The sequence below is a fragment of the Gymnodraco acuticeps genome, unplaced genomic scaffold (assembly GCF_902827175.1).
Source record: "Gymnodraco acuticeps unplaced genomic scaffold, fGymAcu1.1, whole genome shotgun sequence".
In the NCBI taxonomy this organism is placed as follows: Eukaryota; Metazoa; Chordata; class Actinopteri; order Perciformes; family Bathydraconidae; genus Gymnodraco; species Gymnodraco acuticeps.
The window spans coordinates 424794-441816 of record NW_022992244.1 but is presented as its reverse complement, the minus strand read 5'-3'; the positions used below and the strand labels follow the sequence as shown (position 1 = coordinate 441816).

The 17023-nt window shown below is 41.7% G+C and overlaps 1 protein-coding gene across 9 annotated transcripts in view; it reads right to left on the bottom strand.

Moving 5' to 3' along the window:
* Positions 1-3710: 3710 nt before the first annotated feature.
* The window catches only part of grin1a (glutamate receptor, ionotropic, N-methyl D-aspartate 1a), a 31406-nt gene continuing 18093 nt past the window's right edge, over positions 3711-17023 (bottom strand). For 3 of the 9 annotated variants that reach the window (XM_034206361.1, XM_034206360.1, XM_034206363.1), the window contains 8 exons: positions 16576-16724; positions 16058-16215; positions 15356-15517; positions 14950-15059; positions 14448-14593; positions 9727-9753; positions 8949-9059; positions 5564-5632 (listed from right to left, as the gene is read on the bottom strand). In XM_034206361.1, coding sequence (XP_034062252.1) covers positions 5564-5632; positions 8949-9059; positions 9727-9753; positions 14448-14593; positions 14950-15059; positions 15356-15517; positions 16058-16215; positions 16576-16724 — 932 coding nt within the window. Of the gene's footprint in view, positions 5633-8948; positions 9060-9726; positions 9754-14120; positions 14172-14447; positions 14594-14949; positions 15060-15355; positions 15518-16057; positions 16216-16575; positions 16725-17023 lie in introns of all 9 variants that reach the window. The other 6 variants (XM_034206366.1, XM_034206367.1, XM_034206369.1 and 3 more) reach the window with 5 other exon arrangements.

Sequence of the window (17023 nt, the reverse complement as noted above, 5' to 3'; positions counted from 1 at the left end):
GCTGTAGCTGTATGGCTATACACTTCCTTGTTTCTAATTAACACATGAATCATATTTATTCAAACAATGGGGAAATAAGGGGTGGCTTCTCCTGGCAGGAGTCTATATTTGCTGCACTTGAGGAGCTGCAGAGCTAGTTGTTGTGCTAGTCCAGTATTTGCATGTGAATGGGTGCAGTTTAAACCTGACTTGCAAATTGTACTCCTCATTTGAATATCCAAGTAAAGCATGGAAATTACTGAGGCCTACACTTCTTTGTGCATGTACTTTCTGTGCAAGGCTATTTTTTGATGAAACCCTTTTGTGACGGTGTCTAATTTTTTTTGAAGAAGCTTCTGAATATTGCACTTCAGTTATTCTTCATGTCTCACTTTTATCGTTGTATGCTTTGCAATATGCTAGATGCTGAAAAATATAGGCTAATGTTGTAACTATCAATATTACATCTGATTTTATAAATCTTCTGGGATATAAATGCCAGAATAGATTAGAATAGCTCAAGCTCTTTTATTATGGATGTTTTAAACACAGCTGAATTGCTGCCTCACATCTCATGTCTGAAGTTTGGGTGATGATAACTGATGTCCTGTGTCCAAATAACATAGGCTACTTTGATTTCATGGACATGTAAATGTTTGACATCATTCCATTTTTGGCTTTATCAGGTCTTACACAAATGTAGTGAACACGACAACACATAGGCCTACGTTAAAGGTGGGGTAGGTACGTTTGAGAAACCGGCTCGAGATACACTATTTGTTATATTCCATGGAATGCTCTTCTTAACATCCCGATAGCAATGAATATCTTAAGTGCTTTGACAAAAAATCCATAACAAAAATGTAATCTGTGGAAGCCGTAGTACTGTAAAAAGCACGACCAATCATCTGAGCCGGCCCGGCTAAAATGACTGGATGGCCTACCTGCCTGTCAGCCTTCCATCTGTGCACAAACTTATCTCATGCCCTCATTGGTCATGTGCGCGTTCGTGTGTGTTGGAATTCTAGCGCACTCGAGCTGGTTTCACCAAAATTACCTACTTTAATTTAAGGGAAGCTCAGACGACAGAAATAATAAAGAGAGATCCTGTCATAAATAGTAGTTTAGTCACAGTTGACTTGCATATTCTGACTTTTAGCCTCGAGAAAAATTACAATATATGAATATGATGGTAAACAAATCCTACATCTACTTCCCACATAATGCAACTCAATAGCGCGTTTCGTGAGAGCCTGCCTTCATGAGTCTTTCAAACTCAAAAGCTCGAAGTTGTGACACAGGCATTCTGTTAAAATTACAATTGTATTCTGATGTTTTGCAGGAAAAAAATGAGGACGATTGTCACAGAGCGTTTCACCCCCAAAGTTTCCATTATTTCAATTTTGACCCTGTTTATTGCTGACCATTTGACACAACCAATCAAATGATAGCTGCATATGCTAATGCTAGCAGGTGATGTAAGTAACCACAGAAACTAAACTTAACCTGTTTTGTTATCGGAAAGCTCTGTTCCCAACCTTGCTTTGAACAAAGAGCAAATTACGTATCGTGAATGCAGATTAATAACCAGTTGAGCCCCGAGCCTGTTTTTCATGCCTCAGGCTAGAAATCTTCACTTCTAAAAGGGGTAAATTAATAATGTTTTTTCTCAAAGCAATGATAAACCTGTGAGTTAGATGTAGAAAAGTCAGAATCAATATAGAATCTTTTTATTTTAAAGTAAATTCAGATTGAACATAGTAAAAAAATTTAAATTATAGTGTCCATCCAAAAAAAACACATTACTTATAGTGAAAACCACCCTTGAATGATGGGATAGTACTAAAAGCTTTAGGAATCCAAACTATAACATATAATAAGTCCCTGTGTCAAGATTGATGCAAAACAAGTGACATTTGACCCCTCTAGAGAGATTTAGAAAAATAAACCCATTTCTGTGGTCATTTGGGTGCATTTTCCATATCTATGACCCCCTTGGTCGATGTTGATGATTGACACCTCTTTTTAACCGTTAGAGCCAATATAATCGAGGGGAAGTTCCTAAAATCCATCTAAACATTACCCATTGGTGAATGAGTGATGCGCAGCCAGAATGCCCAAAACCGGAAGCTGTCATACACTCTCGTAGCAGCTAATATGACATCTCCGTTATTGACATAAATATGAAGATGGATTATCAATAATCATTTCAAAGTGACAGACACATTGGATTAACCTATGGATTAACCTTCAGCAGCGTTGTTATCGTTTTAATGCCATTAAACACAACTTTTGATCAGAATAACAGTAAGAATTTCTCCCGTGTTTCCTCCGTGAAGCTACGTGTTGTGATGTCTGTTTTCGCTTCCCCTGTCGCGAGTTCTGATCGCTCAGTGATGATACTTATATGTCTCTCTTAAGAGAGATACAATCTTTTAGGGTCTTTACTGTTCTTATGTTACTAGAGTCTGTTCAGTCCTAAAAACTTGATAACAAGAAAATAATTTCAAACTCCAACTCTCAATCCCTCTGCGTCTTCCTATGGGTTCAAACCAGTAATTACCCTCAGGTTGTTATCCACATGCAGGACAGAGTCACATTAATCTCTCTGACAGAGGGTGACAGTGTCAGCTGTGATCATGGCAGAAGATCAATGGACCCGAACAGATGATTCACCTGACAATACCCTGTGACACACCTCGGTTTCATCAAAGTCTGTCATTAATTACCAAAGACAGCCGTGATCTTATTAACTCCACAGTCATAATTTAATTAAAGATTATACCAACTGTGACTGGGTCCCTATGGTACCAGGTTTAACCTTCACATGTTATGGCTGTTTTAAAAAACGGTTTTTGGGTGTTTCTTCTAGTTTTTCTTTCATCATTTGTGTATGATGCAAACACATTCCCGAAACACTATTAGCTGCTTTTAGTTTAAATATCTTTATAAACATTCACCTGACACAAAGCGCTATAATGATCCTATTGGAGAGGGTTTGTGTCCCCATGATTAATGTATGTCCAGTATCCACTCTGGTTTTGATTGAACTCCTCAGAGGAACACGGACTTTCATATTCTCCTCCATGTTTCTCATGTTTTCTCTGTGACTCTCTGCTGCTTCCTGCTGGACAGGTGTTACTTACTTACAGGTCAAAAACTCGGCAGGTAATCGCTCTTATAGTTTCACAGTATATACTATATTCATTTACCATTTAGGAGTCAACCATACTGTCTAAAGGCGGACCAAATTCAGCTTCACAGGAAGAGAAAAATAGTTACTAAATGCTCTCTAGTTTCTTTGATATTCAAATGATCTCTTAGTACAGTTACCTGCTTTACAATCTTTCATTTTTAACTTTGAAACCCCCAAGAAAGCAGTTGTAGAAGTGCAAACATTTTACTAACTCCATCATTTGTAAACAATTCGTAATTCAAGTAATCCATTAGTCATTCCATGGAAAATGAATTGACAATAATTGAAGGCTGTCTACTTTTTTGATTTCTCATATGCAACCATGATTTGTTCCTTTTTTTTTCCATTGTTAACTAAATATAGGTCAATTTTGTAATGTTGTTTTTGAAGTTATCATTATGCATTGTGAGTTTTTGATGGACATTTCTCAGAATTCCCTCATGTGACAATATCATACATGGATTGACCCAAAAATAAATGTAACAGATGTATTTATAATGTTGTTGCGAGCCATTAAACAACTATAAAATCATAGGATTGGGTAGACTTGGCAATGCAAGTATATTTTATTTACAGTTGTATAAACAAGATGATTCAATGCAAGATAATTACTTGAAAAGGTAAGAAAAACAAGTGATGGTGTGTGTTTGTGTATGTATGTGTGTGTGTTTGTGTGTTTGTTTCATGCCATTGAATCACAACTGTTGTTGACGTGTGTTACTAGACATTCTCAGCTGCAGTCGTAATACAAGCGGTACAATCTCCTCAAACCTATCTACACCACATCTATTTACAGGGAGTGCTCCACACAGCTCAGCTGACTGTACACGGCAACAACACGCATCCAAAAACAAACCCAAGCACTGATAGTAACACGTAAGCATGCAAAGGCCGGAATGAGAACATGATCAGAAAGCAAACTCCTGGTTCGAGTTAGAAAACCAAATTCTGATTTGCACTTTGTGTAGTTTTTTCAAAGGTCATTATTAATCTTCTAAAGGCTGTGTAGATATTGTATCTGAAGTGAAAGTGGAGAAGTTAATATGTCTGACTGATGTTACTCTGTTGTAGTTTCTCGACTAATCGATATTCTTATTTGACTGTTTGGGAGACGCCTCAGCATAAAGTGCTATGCAGTGCCAGAGAGCAGACACGAGGTGATTCAACAAACAGCAGTGGTTTCTCAGCTCCAGAAAATGGGAAACGGCCTGTTTTTATGCCTAACCAAGACCATGCTTTGAATTCACTCGGGGTTCCTTCGTGAAAAACTGTCCGGCGTTACGCCTGGACGAGGGTTTTGCATGAAAGACCGAGTGACGGTTAAGTTAAAAAATCTGGCCCTTTGATGCAGCCCCTTAGAGACTGGAAATGAGAAAGACTGCTGCGGCAGGAGAGAGGAAGAGAGAGGGCGCCCCCAAAAGCAACATGGCTCACGAATGAGAACATGTTACGTACATAAGAACACCAGTCTTAACTGTTTGATCAGATCTCCAAATATTCAGTGAGTTCAGCTTGCACCTTGCTTTGAATGACAGTTAAGCTTAACATAATGTCTTTGAGTTCTTAGAAGAACACAAAAACATGCATTTGGTTGATAAGTACACAATTAAAGGGGAAAACAACTATAGAATCTGGTATACAGCCTTCAAAATAAAAATGTCATCATTCAGATACATAAAGCTCTTATTCATATACAAGCGCTCACATGCTCCCATCATCTTCACAAGTCCCTTATCCTTAGTGCCATTAATAGTGCTTCTCAAAGAAAGCAACATCTTCCAAAAACCTTTAAAGTGTAGATAACAACATAGGTAGTTTGCTTTAAAAAATAATTGATATCGATTTAAGCTTACAGTACGTCTTGTATTGCGGTATATGCTGTTTGTGTATCACTATGGTATTTAAGCCCTAATTAAAGTGATATGTTAAGTACAGTACTTCCTTAAACTTAACTAACTAAACCTGGCTTGCTAAACTTATACAGCGGGTCAGGAACTTTGAACATCAAACATTAAGTCTCTGTGAGTGAGCAAAATGACAAAAAACAAGGTTAAATAAGTTTGCTAATAATATACAGAAGGAAAAGATTGTATATGTGAGTCAGATGGGTTCTTCTGTGCATGCTCAGGGACCCTACAAATATCTAACGACAGGTAATCCTGACTGTCAAAAAGGTGCAAGTTCAGTCAGACACTTCTTCAGCAAGCAAGTTTCCTCCGAAGCTTCCCTCGACTGGCGGTGAAATGAAAGCCTCAACTTGAGTGGTGAAGGGAACGAGGAGATGGCTTCTCCCTTCTCCTTCTCCCCGTCCACTTCTTCCTCTCCTTTTCTTTCCCTCGTCTCGTTTCCTCTCTCCTCTGGGAGCGGACCTCGGCGTCTCCCCTCTCTTTAAACCACGGTGCTGACAGACGGGTCAGACAAGTTGAGCTGGCCCGTGATGTCAGTAGGTGGGTACTGCTGCAGAGACGAAGAGAAATGGGGAGGGAGGAAGAAGACAGACAGTCATTTCTAGACAAAAGCAGCATTTGCCAGAATGTTAGCATACTTATAGACATTCATATCTTATTTTAAGAACACCTGTGCTTCATTTCGGCAGAAATAAGGAAGCATGAGGGTTCTCTAACCCCTCTCGGGCAAACCACAGTTTTTTCGTTTTATTTTGTTGGATCAGTTTGGATTTTTTGCTAAGGTTGTGCCTGAGGTGGGCTAGTTGGGAGAAGACGTAAAGTCCGGAGTCTCGAGACAACAGCACATTTGAATCAGGCATCATTTGTTTTTCGGGTGATAATTTCCTGCCAAGGGAAAACAGGCAGGTCATTTATCTCCCCACAGTCATTTGTACGCATGCAGACAGGCGGCCCATTCTAATTTTAGCTCATGGACAAGAAGATGAATTTCTGAATTTCAAAGTGCTGTTGTGTCGGACTTTTACGTCCATTCCCGGCTCCAATGTGCTTCTTATAAAGCAGAGTGCGTTGAATTGTTAGGCGTCTACAGTGCTGAGAGGGAAAAACAAGATCCCGTTTTCATGCAGGTGCTTAGTTTCTATGGCAACTGTGATTCTGTCTTGAGTATTTTGAGAGTGTGTGGTCTGACAGCCGTAAGCCATATTTTGCAGTGCTGAGGCTGCTTTTCCTGCTAACAAGTGCAAATATAGAAACAATCTCTGGTTATCATTGTGAGTGTAGTCGATTGCATCATACTTAGAGCTTGTAACATGCATTTCTTTATAGAATAGGCTCATGTTTTGGAACACAGATTGGGTCCAATTTGCTCACGGCACTATGTTGTAAAATCCTGTTTCAATAATCCAGTGTGCAAGAGAGCATCTTTTGTTTACTTAATGCATTACTAATGAATATTTTACGTTGCGTAACCAAAACACTGAAGAGTCTTCAGTGTACCCATCTTAAATGTACTTTTTGTTTGTCATTCTCAATTGAGCAAGATTTTAGGATTAACGTGCCTCTCTTTTTAAGCCGATAGAGCCAATACATTCAAGCATACGAGCTTAAGAAGCTGTTATGATGCAACCAACATGCTGACAGATGGAGCGACATCCATTCTGAATTGAGAAACGTCATATTTTCTGAGAGTCAGAGTGAATGTCCCTCATCTCCTTGACCCGCAGGTTGCATCATCATCATATGGCTTACAGCCCCCATGTGGGTCTTCTCATGTCTTGTACCTTGAGGGCCTGCTAACAGCGCACCCTACTGGGGTCAAGTGGACCAGCAAAAAGAGAGACAGCTCTCTGACATCACAACTACAGGTAATGGTTATAAAGCTATGTATGCAACACAGCTATGGTGATTCTTCTTAGGATATAACTACAGAGGTTATTTATGTTGCTACAGCTAGGACAGGTACAGTCGTCGGCATGCTTGCAGAGGGAGAGAGGAGTAGTGTGGCATGTGGGTGAGGGACACTGACACTCAAGTCCATTGATATCCATTAATATAAAAGAAGAACATTTATATAAAATCAAAATAATGGTCAAAGACTGGGAATGGGAAATCTTGCGATTGGAGCATCTACACTGTTTTATTTGACCACTCTGAGCCATTTCTCCAGCTATACGGCTCTCAAACAGGCATCAGAATCCTTCTCCTAAAGATGACGTTCCCATACAATGAAACCAGATTGTCAATTTGGTTTCGAGGGAAACATTTATTGTGTTCGAAGCTTTGACCGTAATACAACGGGAGAAAACACCCACGGAACGTTATTGAGAATGCGGTTTAGTTGTATGGGAACATGACTAGGAGACAAACATAGTAACAATGGCGATCCCACTCTTCTTCTCTTCATATGTGACCAATGCTATTGAGAAACCTCCAGGGGAGAGTAAAGGTGGTTCGATTCAAGGCAGAAAACATCGATTTGAAATAAAAGACAGTTAAAACAAGAGAAAGAGAGAAAGACATGAGATCAAATAAAAACACACAATAATAGTTTTGTTGTAGTTTAGCTGACGTAGGATACGTCTCCCCTGGGAAGAAGCTTTTCCTTGAAGGTGTCTGTGCTATCTCCAGAGATCATTCTGCTTTTTAATCTCATGCCAGATTTGGACCAGCTATACGTGGAGGAGCAGCTGGGCACAAATGAGTGCGGTTCAATGGTTTGTCAGAGTACTCCAAGCGTATGGAGTACAGTCTCCCAACCGCAACGAGCAGGACCTTTCAACTCAACTGTAAATGAGCGGAGAAAACCTGACACTCTCAATGTGCTGCAACAAAGGAGTCAAGCAAAGGTAAAGAGATGGTGGTTTAAAAATAAAGAAAGCATAGCTCATATTTGTAACACAGTGAGAGTCTAAGGCTTTGCAGTTTGGAAAGCAAAACAAAAATATAATTAAAGCATAAAAGAAGGCCGTCATCAACACCTGAAATATACCCTGAATAAGACATGCACAGTTCGGATCACAAGGACACTGAAAAATAAACAAGAATTATGACAAAGAAAATATGATCAAACCAAAAGTAAATTGATCAATAGAAATCCATGAGTGTAATCCTGAAATAGACATGTTGATAAAAAAAAGAATAAGACATTAGTTCTCTTCCACACGAGCACCGGCCATCGCGACAACCTTGAAAATGGATTGTTTGGGGGGAAAAAAATGACAAAACACCAGCGCATGCTAACCAAAAGCAAAGACAGCGGCTGAAACCCAAACAGAGGAAGTGGGCGGTGCAAAGAAACAATGGATATACGAAGGATCAAGCAAGTCAAAAAGACAGGACAAAGATATATATAACTTGTACGTAAAGTACAGTACACACACACACACACACACACCACAACGCCACCAATACAGCACACAATCGCCAAAATCCACGTCCAGACCATAGGCGGAGAGTAAGAGCAGCGCAAGACAAAACACCACTGGCAGACTGCTTGCTTTGTCCCCCCCCCCCCTTGATCAGAGGTCACAAAACCCATCAAAAGCCCTAAAAGACCCTGGCTTGCTCGCCATATTCAGAGCCCAGCTCCTGGCCTGACCTGAGTTCCTGCCCTGATGCCCTCCAGCCTGTAAGAGGATCTACAGATGCTAAATGGTGATGGCTGATCGATGGTGAACGGACAGACACGTGGCAGAGGCCGCGGAGCCGTGTGGAAATGGTGGGTGAGGACATGGGACTCCCTCGCGGTCGGTATGGAGATGTAGGCAGAGAGGACAGAGGAGGAGAAAGGAGAGAAGTAGAGACAGAGGAGGAGGAGGAGGAGGAGGAGTAAAGAGGGGGAAGATGTTGCTTCTTCGTCTCCTTACCGTGTCTTTGGAGGACCTACGTCTCTTGATGCTGGAAGCCAGGTTGGTACTGATGGACCTAAAAGAGGCTTTCTTTTGGGGGTCGGGCTCTGCTCTACCACTTTTCCTATCCTAAAATGAATATATGTAGAAACATTATTCATGTCCTCTGGCCAGGGTGACAACCGTGGTTTCACCCGTTCTGTTTTTCCCACCAACACCAACACCACCCTAGTCAATGACCTTATTGTATGTGGTCTAAATAGAGAGAGGGTCCTTATGAGAAAGACTACAGCATTTGGAAATATCAAATGCGCAAAGAGGGAGAAAGAAAGGGATAAAGCCTGTTAGATGTGAGAGTGGAAGTAGTCTTTTCAGTCTGAATGAGGGCATTGGTCTACATTATTACACTGGGACGGCACAAGATGGCCCGGTAGCCTTCCAGAAATGTGCTGACACACTCACTCGACCCCCTTCAAATGCATTGGAATGAGTGATGACTAGTAAAGATGTCAGTGGGTGTGATACCTACGTTACACTTCTAAATATATTCTGCCTGAACACAAAGATTCCACTTTCTCATCTCAACAAACAAGCAAATTTAAAATTGGATCAACTAAACAAATATAACTAAATGCAGTTCTTTCAAAACAGAGATAGAAATGACAAGAGAGAAGCATTTTTAACCGTATCCTTAAAAGATGGCCCTCATACCATCAGAGAGCCCAATAGCTATTCTTAACAAAATAAATAATAGTGTTTGTGTGCAAAATAAAAACTCATATTAAGGTATTCTTACATCCTGAGTCTCTAGAGAGGAAGAGGGCTGCATAGGGGGAGAAAAGGAAAATAAAATAAATTTCCATCCACTTGATCGTTATTACTTTAAAAAAGATCCTTAAGCAAAAGCCAAGGGAACCAAAAAGAGCGAGGTGTTTAAAGAAGACTTAGCAAAGCAAACATCCACATCCAAAGCCAGGCAAGTATAAAAACGTTGAGCTATAGTATCGGAGGCCATAAAATGCATATCAAGAGGGAGAACAGCAGCGACAAAAGTCAGTAAGTTAAGCCCATTTAAAGTCATTATACCTCAAAGCGGTATAATGGAAATTCACCCCACACGCAAGGGAATGGAATGGAGAATGGAGAAAAGTGCATTTAAAATAAATGTATAAAGAAATGATCACGCTACTACAGCTGCAAAATATATTCTTTATCCGAGTTAAAGTGCAAAAAACAAAATATTTTCTATTCTCTATTTCTTAAAAAAAAAAAAAGCGTTCTAGGATGGATGTTAGTAAAGTATAGGTGGAGGATGGGTGAGTAGTTGCAGGGGGGGGAGGCCCTTCAGCCGGGCGGGGCAGTGTGGTGTGAATTTCAACATGCCAGAACGTTTTATGGATGGAGAGAGGGAAAAAAGGAGGAAAACATAGAATAATTAAACATAAAACAAATAGCATGACAAATCAATCCTGGCCAGCATGGCCCCCGTAGTTCATCCTTTTTCATCAGGTCACATGACTAGGCTCTTTTAGGGCACCGTTATATCACCCCGCCATCCAGCACTTTCTCTTGTTTTCTAATGACATGGTGGCGGGGAGGATAGATGAGCGCTGGCAGAGGAGTGATTGGTGCACGACATCACTCGATTTTTATTGCAGGTATATAAAATAAAAGTATTTTCCTGTTGAAAGATGACATCTCATGTTAGTAAATGGAGGAAGTGCCACTAACTGTATGACTCTTGGTTCAGGAAAAAACGGCCAAGGTGACGTCTCTTCTTGTAATCTTTACTTTCCTTCATATTTCACACATATGTGAGGCGGCAGGAGCTCAGAGCCCTGACGAGGAGCTGCGTGTGCACAGTCCGTACATGCACTGCATGCTGGACCATCGGATGGAGAGCGGCATGGTGACTCGTACAGCGGCCACCTGTTTCTGGTCCGAAACCAAAGCGAACCGCTGCAGGGCTTCATCATTAAATACTATATTCATCATCATGAGTTTTTTGTTTTCATCCCAAACTGACTTCAGTTTCCGTCTCCTTCAGACGGTGCACTTCTGAGTAACCTCTGTTATTAAAGGGAAGACTGGAAGGCAGACCTGTAGCCTCGTAGTGATGTAGTGGTCGGCAAAACCTTCTGCACCAGTGAACACGCTGAGATCAATAACATAAATCTATATGATGTATATTTATAGAACAGCCTATACATTTTTTACCAATGTAATGCATCATTTGTGATAGAAAGAAACATACAGAGTGCTTTTATGTGTAATTGTAAAATGCTTTTTTTCAACTAACTACATTTTCTATTTAGATACAAGACTACAGCGTTGGGCATCCCTCTCTGTAGGAATGCCTTCATTCATTTTAGACAGAAGACACGTTGTAAGTGTTACCAACGTGTTTATGAGACCTAGCAAGATTGCTTTAGTGAGTTTTATATCTGTATTAACTGATTTCTTGTCCACTTTACGGGAAAGGAAAAAAGCCGTGACACATTATCCCCTTGTTGATAATGCAAAGTAGTTAGTAATCGATTGCATAATACATGTACAGCAGATACAGAGCAACATAAGCGTGTATTGGATGAACGTAAATCCAAACTTCACCGTTCTTTTTGATTTGCATGGATTACTGAACGAGCCTATCGAGCATACATAATGTCCCTCAAAAAGAAACGTTCCAACCAAGAGATCCAACACTACAAACCAGAAGGATAAACAAAATGACAATAAAGAGACACTAAATGATAACGCAGAGATACAGAGCAACTACAAAGAGACATTAATGACTACAAAGAGACATTAATGACTACAAAGAGACATTAAATGACTACAAAGAGACATTAAATGACTACAAAGAGACATTAAATGACTACAAAGAGACATTAAATGACTACAAAGAGACAATAATGACTACAAAGAGATCCAGAGAAATCCAAAGAGACAAATGACAACAAAGAGACACTTAATGACAACAAGAAGAGGCAAAGCAAATGTAAAGTCTGTGTGTCTTGCTCGTATGTAGGAGAGGTGTTTGGGTCTGTTGTATGTCTGTTTCCAGGTTCTCATAATCTCGCAATGTTTGTACAGAACATCCGTTACATGTCGTAAATTAGACACAAATAGATTTAATCTTAAAATAGCTTAAAAAGGCTGTATTTATTATCAGAATATAAAAAGGTGCTTAATGAAGGTAAGTTAGACTACCCCCACTACATCTCTGTGACTACAGCTGCTTAAAGAATGCTTTAGGCATGCCATTATTACCATGCATGCACCTAGATATTTTTTGTAAACTTATATGATGAGGGCTTTTAAGCAGTATCAGCATATAGAGGATGGGAGATGTAGTGCATAAACAGATATTGTTAGTCAGAAGTGCACGTTCTCTCAGGTCACGCCTCATTTGTTTAAAGTTTTACACCCACCTGAGGCAGTAGAAGCACACAATGGCATTCAAACACACAAATGATGTCAACTATGGACTCCAGGTTTCAGTGCTTGCTGCACTAAGGAAGGGAGAGGGCCACATAAACTGTGATCTTAGATTTTCCATCGTGATGAGCTTGTGTCCTACATGACCAAGTTGTCGTTTTAAATTTGTGGAAATTAGACCACGGTGAATAATCTAATCTGTGCACCCAAACATTATGAATAATATTCTGAATAGAACATATTGTCTGAGCTCAACTTGACTTTGTAGACTCCATGTGTGCTCCTTGCATGAGACTCAATCCATTACCGCGGTTATATTTAGAGAAAGATTGTGTGTATTCTGGCTCCAGGGCTCACGGTGACGCTCGATAAGCAAGATGAGCATGCATGAGCCGCCTTTGTTCAGCGATGCATAGAAATCGACATGATCATCGCTGACAGGAGTCTGAAGCGCGAGGTCTACGGGCAGTTGTCCCTCTCCTTTCCCACCCTGCAACTTCTAAGCTATCCAATCAGGGAGTGAACGTGTGCAAAAGAGGAGGAGGGGGTGCGCCTACGCTCCACAGCCCCATTTGATTGCATTAGGAAACGGGGGCAAATCATGTTCTTTGCCGGCTCAGTGGAGGACCTTACTGATTGATTGTTGCTTAAAGGGTTGGCTCACTCAAATTACGAAACAGAAATTGATTGCAGAAGATTTTTTTAGGAGGGTTAGTATGAGTAACAGCACAGAAGCTAAGGAATGTGGGAGGAGGCAGCGGCAAACTTATTTTTAGCCAACTGAAAAAGGCCAAACTAATAAAGATCAATATCAGTATAACTGTACTCTATGCTGAGAATGTGTGTACTTTACTTGACAGCCATTTATGAATAGTGGCTAATGCTGTTACTTATGCTCTCTTCAATGCCAACAGACTCTATTGAGAAATAATACATGTTACCTTGCTGAACACAAACGTTACTGATCTACTTCGGCCTTGATTGGTTCATTTGTTTGGTTATGTTTTGACAATTTACCCAAACTCTCCCTTTCAAACACCAAAGGGGGTGCGTGACTGTGATTAGCTAAAAGTATTACACTCACTAGCCTCATAAAAGCCCACTTCAGAAAATCTAAGCTATCTCTTTAAACCAAAGCTATCTGCATGGCCAGACACAGTTGGACAAGTAGAACGTTATATCATTTGTAAATGTGGGCGAGCTGACCCTTTAAATTGAAGCCTGCTTCTGCTTGCATGAAGCCCCCGTCATGCAGGATAAGTTTCGAGGCGTATTTGGTGTCTGCATAACGCACACTGCAGTTACTAAAGAGACACACGGTCACATTTACAGTTCTGAAAATACTGGATGTGGCAATGCAGTGTGATTGAGTGTGGGCATTGATTTGAATCTTTATGCTCTATTTGCATTGTGAGCTCCTGGCTGCTGTCAGTATGGCCTTCAGAGTGAAGGCAATCAATAAGGACACAATCAAAGTGCATCAACCGGACTGTAATCACTGTTTTTAGGATGTTTCTGGCTGGACATTTGCTTATTATGGTAGGCTTTCCATGTCCACGTCATCTGACCTTATGAAGCGCCACAGCAGCAGCTTGGAAAATACTATATAGCTCATGCAATGGACGCATAGGAGGTGAAGTTTTAGTTGGGTGGCCTTCATGTTAGAGGGTCGCAATGCTAATTATCTTACTGTTAATCTAACAGCCAGAGATGGCATGGGGGTGGAGATGGTTCTGCTAGTTAGTTACATACTAATGAGGGGGTCCCTCCCATCACTTGACTTCCAGAGACCTCCTTACTGTCCTGCAGGCAAACACAAGAGACACGTTGGCCTCTAGGAACTGTGATCTACACGGTGGCCACTGAGGATGCTTTACAGTGCATGAAGGCATCCGAGATCACAGTTTCTCAGACGGTGATCTGGCAATCTGACCACCACTCAAGTGCAAAATGAAAAGCTTCGAAAGAGGCTGAGAGTCCAATCGATCCCCCATTAGTAGGGGGCTCTGTTGGCTCTCTTGCAACCAAGTCTCAGCCTTTCCACCCTGGGTGTGAGCGAGCAGAGGGGATCGATCTTACCTGCAGGTTCTTCCTCCAAACATTGACCGCCGCAAAGGCCAGCTGCATCTGCTTCCTGCGGGCGTCTTTATGGCGCTTATAGGCGATTTCAATGAAGATTAGGAAGATACCTGCTGCAATCCCACCGGCCACCAGCATGAATACCCCTGTTAGGACGGACAAACAAACACAGAGCAGAGAAAGATATACGTTAGATGCTGATCTATCACGCTCCCACTGATCGTGAATGCATGGTCTGCCAGTCATGATCAGCGGTCGCCCCTTCCTTTTCAACCAGCTCCTTTTGATGGAGGCAGCTGCAACCCACACAATATTAATTGAAGTCCACAACCACACACGTCACAGCACAATATACTATACGGCACACTTCCACAAGGCAACCACGCCGACACTAACACAACGATATTGTAAAAGTATTGGACAAAAAAGGGCTACAGTACCTTACCACTGCAGTTTTTGTCCAATCACTTTTAACGCTTTTTCTATGCCTTATGGACCATACCTGCCATGTTTTCAAAGGTGAGTGTGGCTGGGGCATTGCTCCTTGAGTCACACTCCTGGTATCTCACCCAGGTTTTATCTAGGTCTTCCATGAAGCCATTCTCATGAGAACTGCAAGGGGTTGGGGTTGGTAGAGAGAGAGGTAACAAAGTTAATACACGCTGTGATTGGCGCAATACCTGAGTTGCCTACTCCCAGATAGCTAAACAAATGAGACAGAGACAGCAGGACAGGTGCACAGACAAACATAGACAAACAGACAGATAGGGAAGGAAAGGGGAGATACAGAGATATAAGATGTGACATAAGGCAATGTATTAAATGGTTAATAAAAAAGGTCGATACCTGACCATGAAATCATACTGATAAGAAACAAAAACAAAAAGTCATACGAGGCTGGGACAGACCTGAGAATGGCCAGGGACACATTCTGTTTCCAGGGGCTGTCCTTGCGCATGCCTATGCCAAAGCCCGAACGGAAAAACAGCTCTCCCGTGGTCACCAGGTCGCACTTCTGCGAAGCTTCAAACTCCAGCACCGCAGAGTCCCAGATGAAAGCATGCAGCTTGCTGTGGGGGAGGGTAAGGGAGGAGGAATAGGAGGGAGGAGGTAGGAGGGGAAGGAGGGGGTTACGGCGCAACAGTACAATGATTTACATACACATTTACGGCTCCCACCCCTCTCTCTCTCTCGCACACCAGATCGTGTGTGTCATACAGCGTTTACCAGCAATCTCTACCGCTCTTATGGCCCAAATGAAATCCAATGCCAGATGGGTGAGGGCACGTCCCCCATTGGATTCCCCCCATCTGAAAGATGTTCGTCTTGGTACAACCTGAAAAAGGGTGCTTCTTGACTCAATGTTAGCTTAACCTCACACTTGTGCCAATGCTATTGACACGTGTCTCGCTCCTGTCCCTGCATCTGTCTTGGCTGGGCAATGGGCCCGGATCAGAGGGAGCGCTGCAGTAAGTCCTGCCACCTCCGTCTGATCCAAAGGTCCATGTCCCCCCCCCTGAGCTGACTGGACTGACCCTGGTCTGTGTGTCTGATAAATCGAGCAGCCGGCCGACACTAGCTGTTGTCGGCCCGGCCTGGCCGAGACTCACTTGTCACGCACAGCCTGGATAGCCTCGGCGGCACTCTCATAGTTGTGCTTCTCCATGTGGCGGTACATGGTGCTAAGCTCCACCTGCCGCCGGAAGTAGATGTCCACGGAGCTCTGCTTCACCGTGGCGTAGATGAACTTGTCCGATGGGTTTCTCAGCTGGATTCAGAGACCGGGACAAGACACAAACAGTCGAGTCATGATTACTAATTGTGAATAACAAATGTAATTTGAGACATATTTTTGTGCGGTCCACTGAAAAGAAAGAGAAACAAATGGAGCAAGATACAATCTGGGACCCCATCTGCTCATATCTGGGAATTACATTTTTTGGTTGTTTAAAATCAGCTTGTTAACTGGCTTCAACCTGGTCTTTCTCCATGAACTCCATTATTGCGTTTCAAGATGCAAATCGTACAGTAAACAATTAATCAGCACACTGGAGAGGAGGTCTTGGCCGAGATATCCACTGTTTCACCAGTAACTGTTACATTGGTCCTAATACCGCCCGTTACACACCCTTGGGTCATTGATGCCGGTGATGCGCTCCTCAGGTCGGTCCAACACCAGGAAGGCAGCCAGGTTGGCAGTATAGGATGCCACAATTATCATGGCAAATCCGGCCCACACCATACCTAGGATTCTCGCTGAGAAGCTGCGCGGTGCACCTGTTTGGTGAGTTAACAAAAAAAAGGACAAGAGCTTTTACTACTTTAACAACTACTACTGCAAATAATGAACCATCTACCTTAATATAAAAACGTGCATAACTTTACATAGAAATACAAATATAGCCCTCTAAAAATACCAGACATTAAAAGGAAACTGGAAGACAAATGAAACAAATCATTAGAACAGGTGTAAGCTGTTTAAAGATGGGATCTGTCACTTTCTTTCTCCACAACATTTTATTTGAAAGGTATTAATTTGTCATCCTCAAAGAAAAACATGACAGCAAGGCATCGCC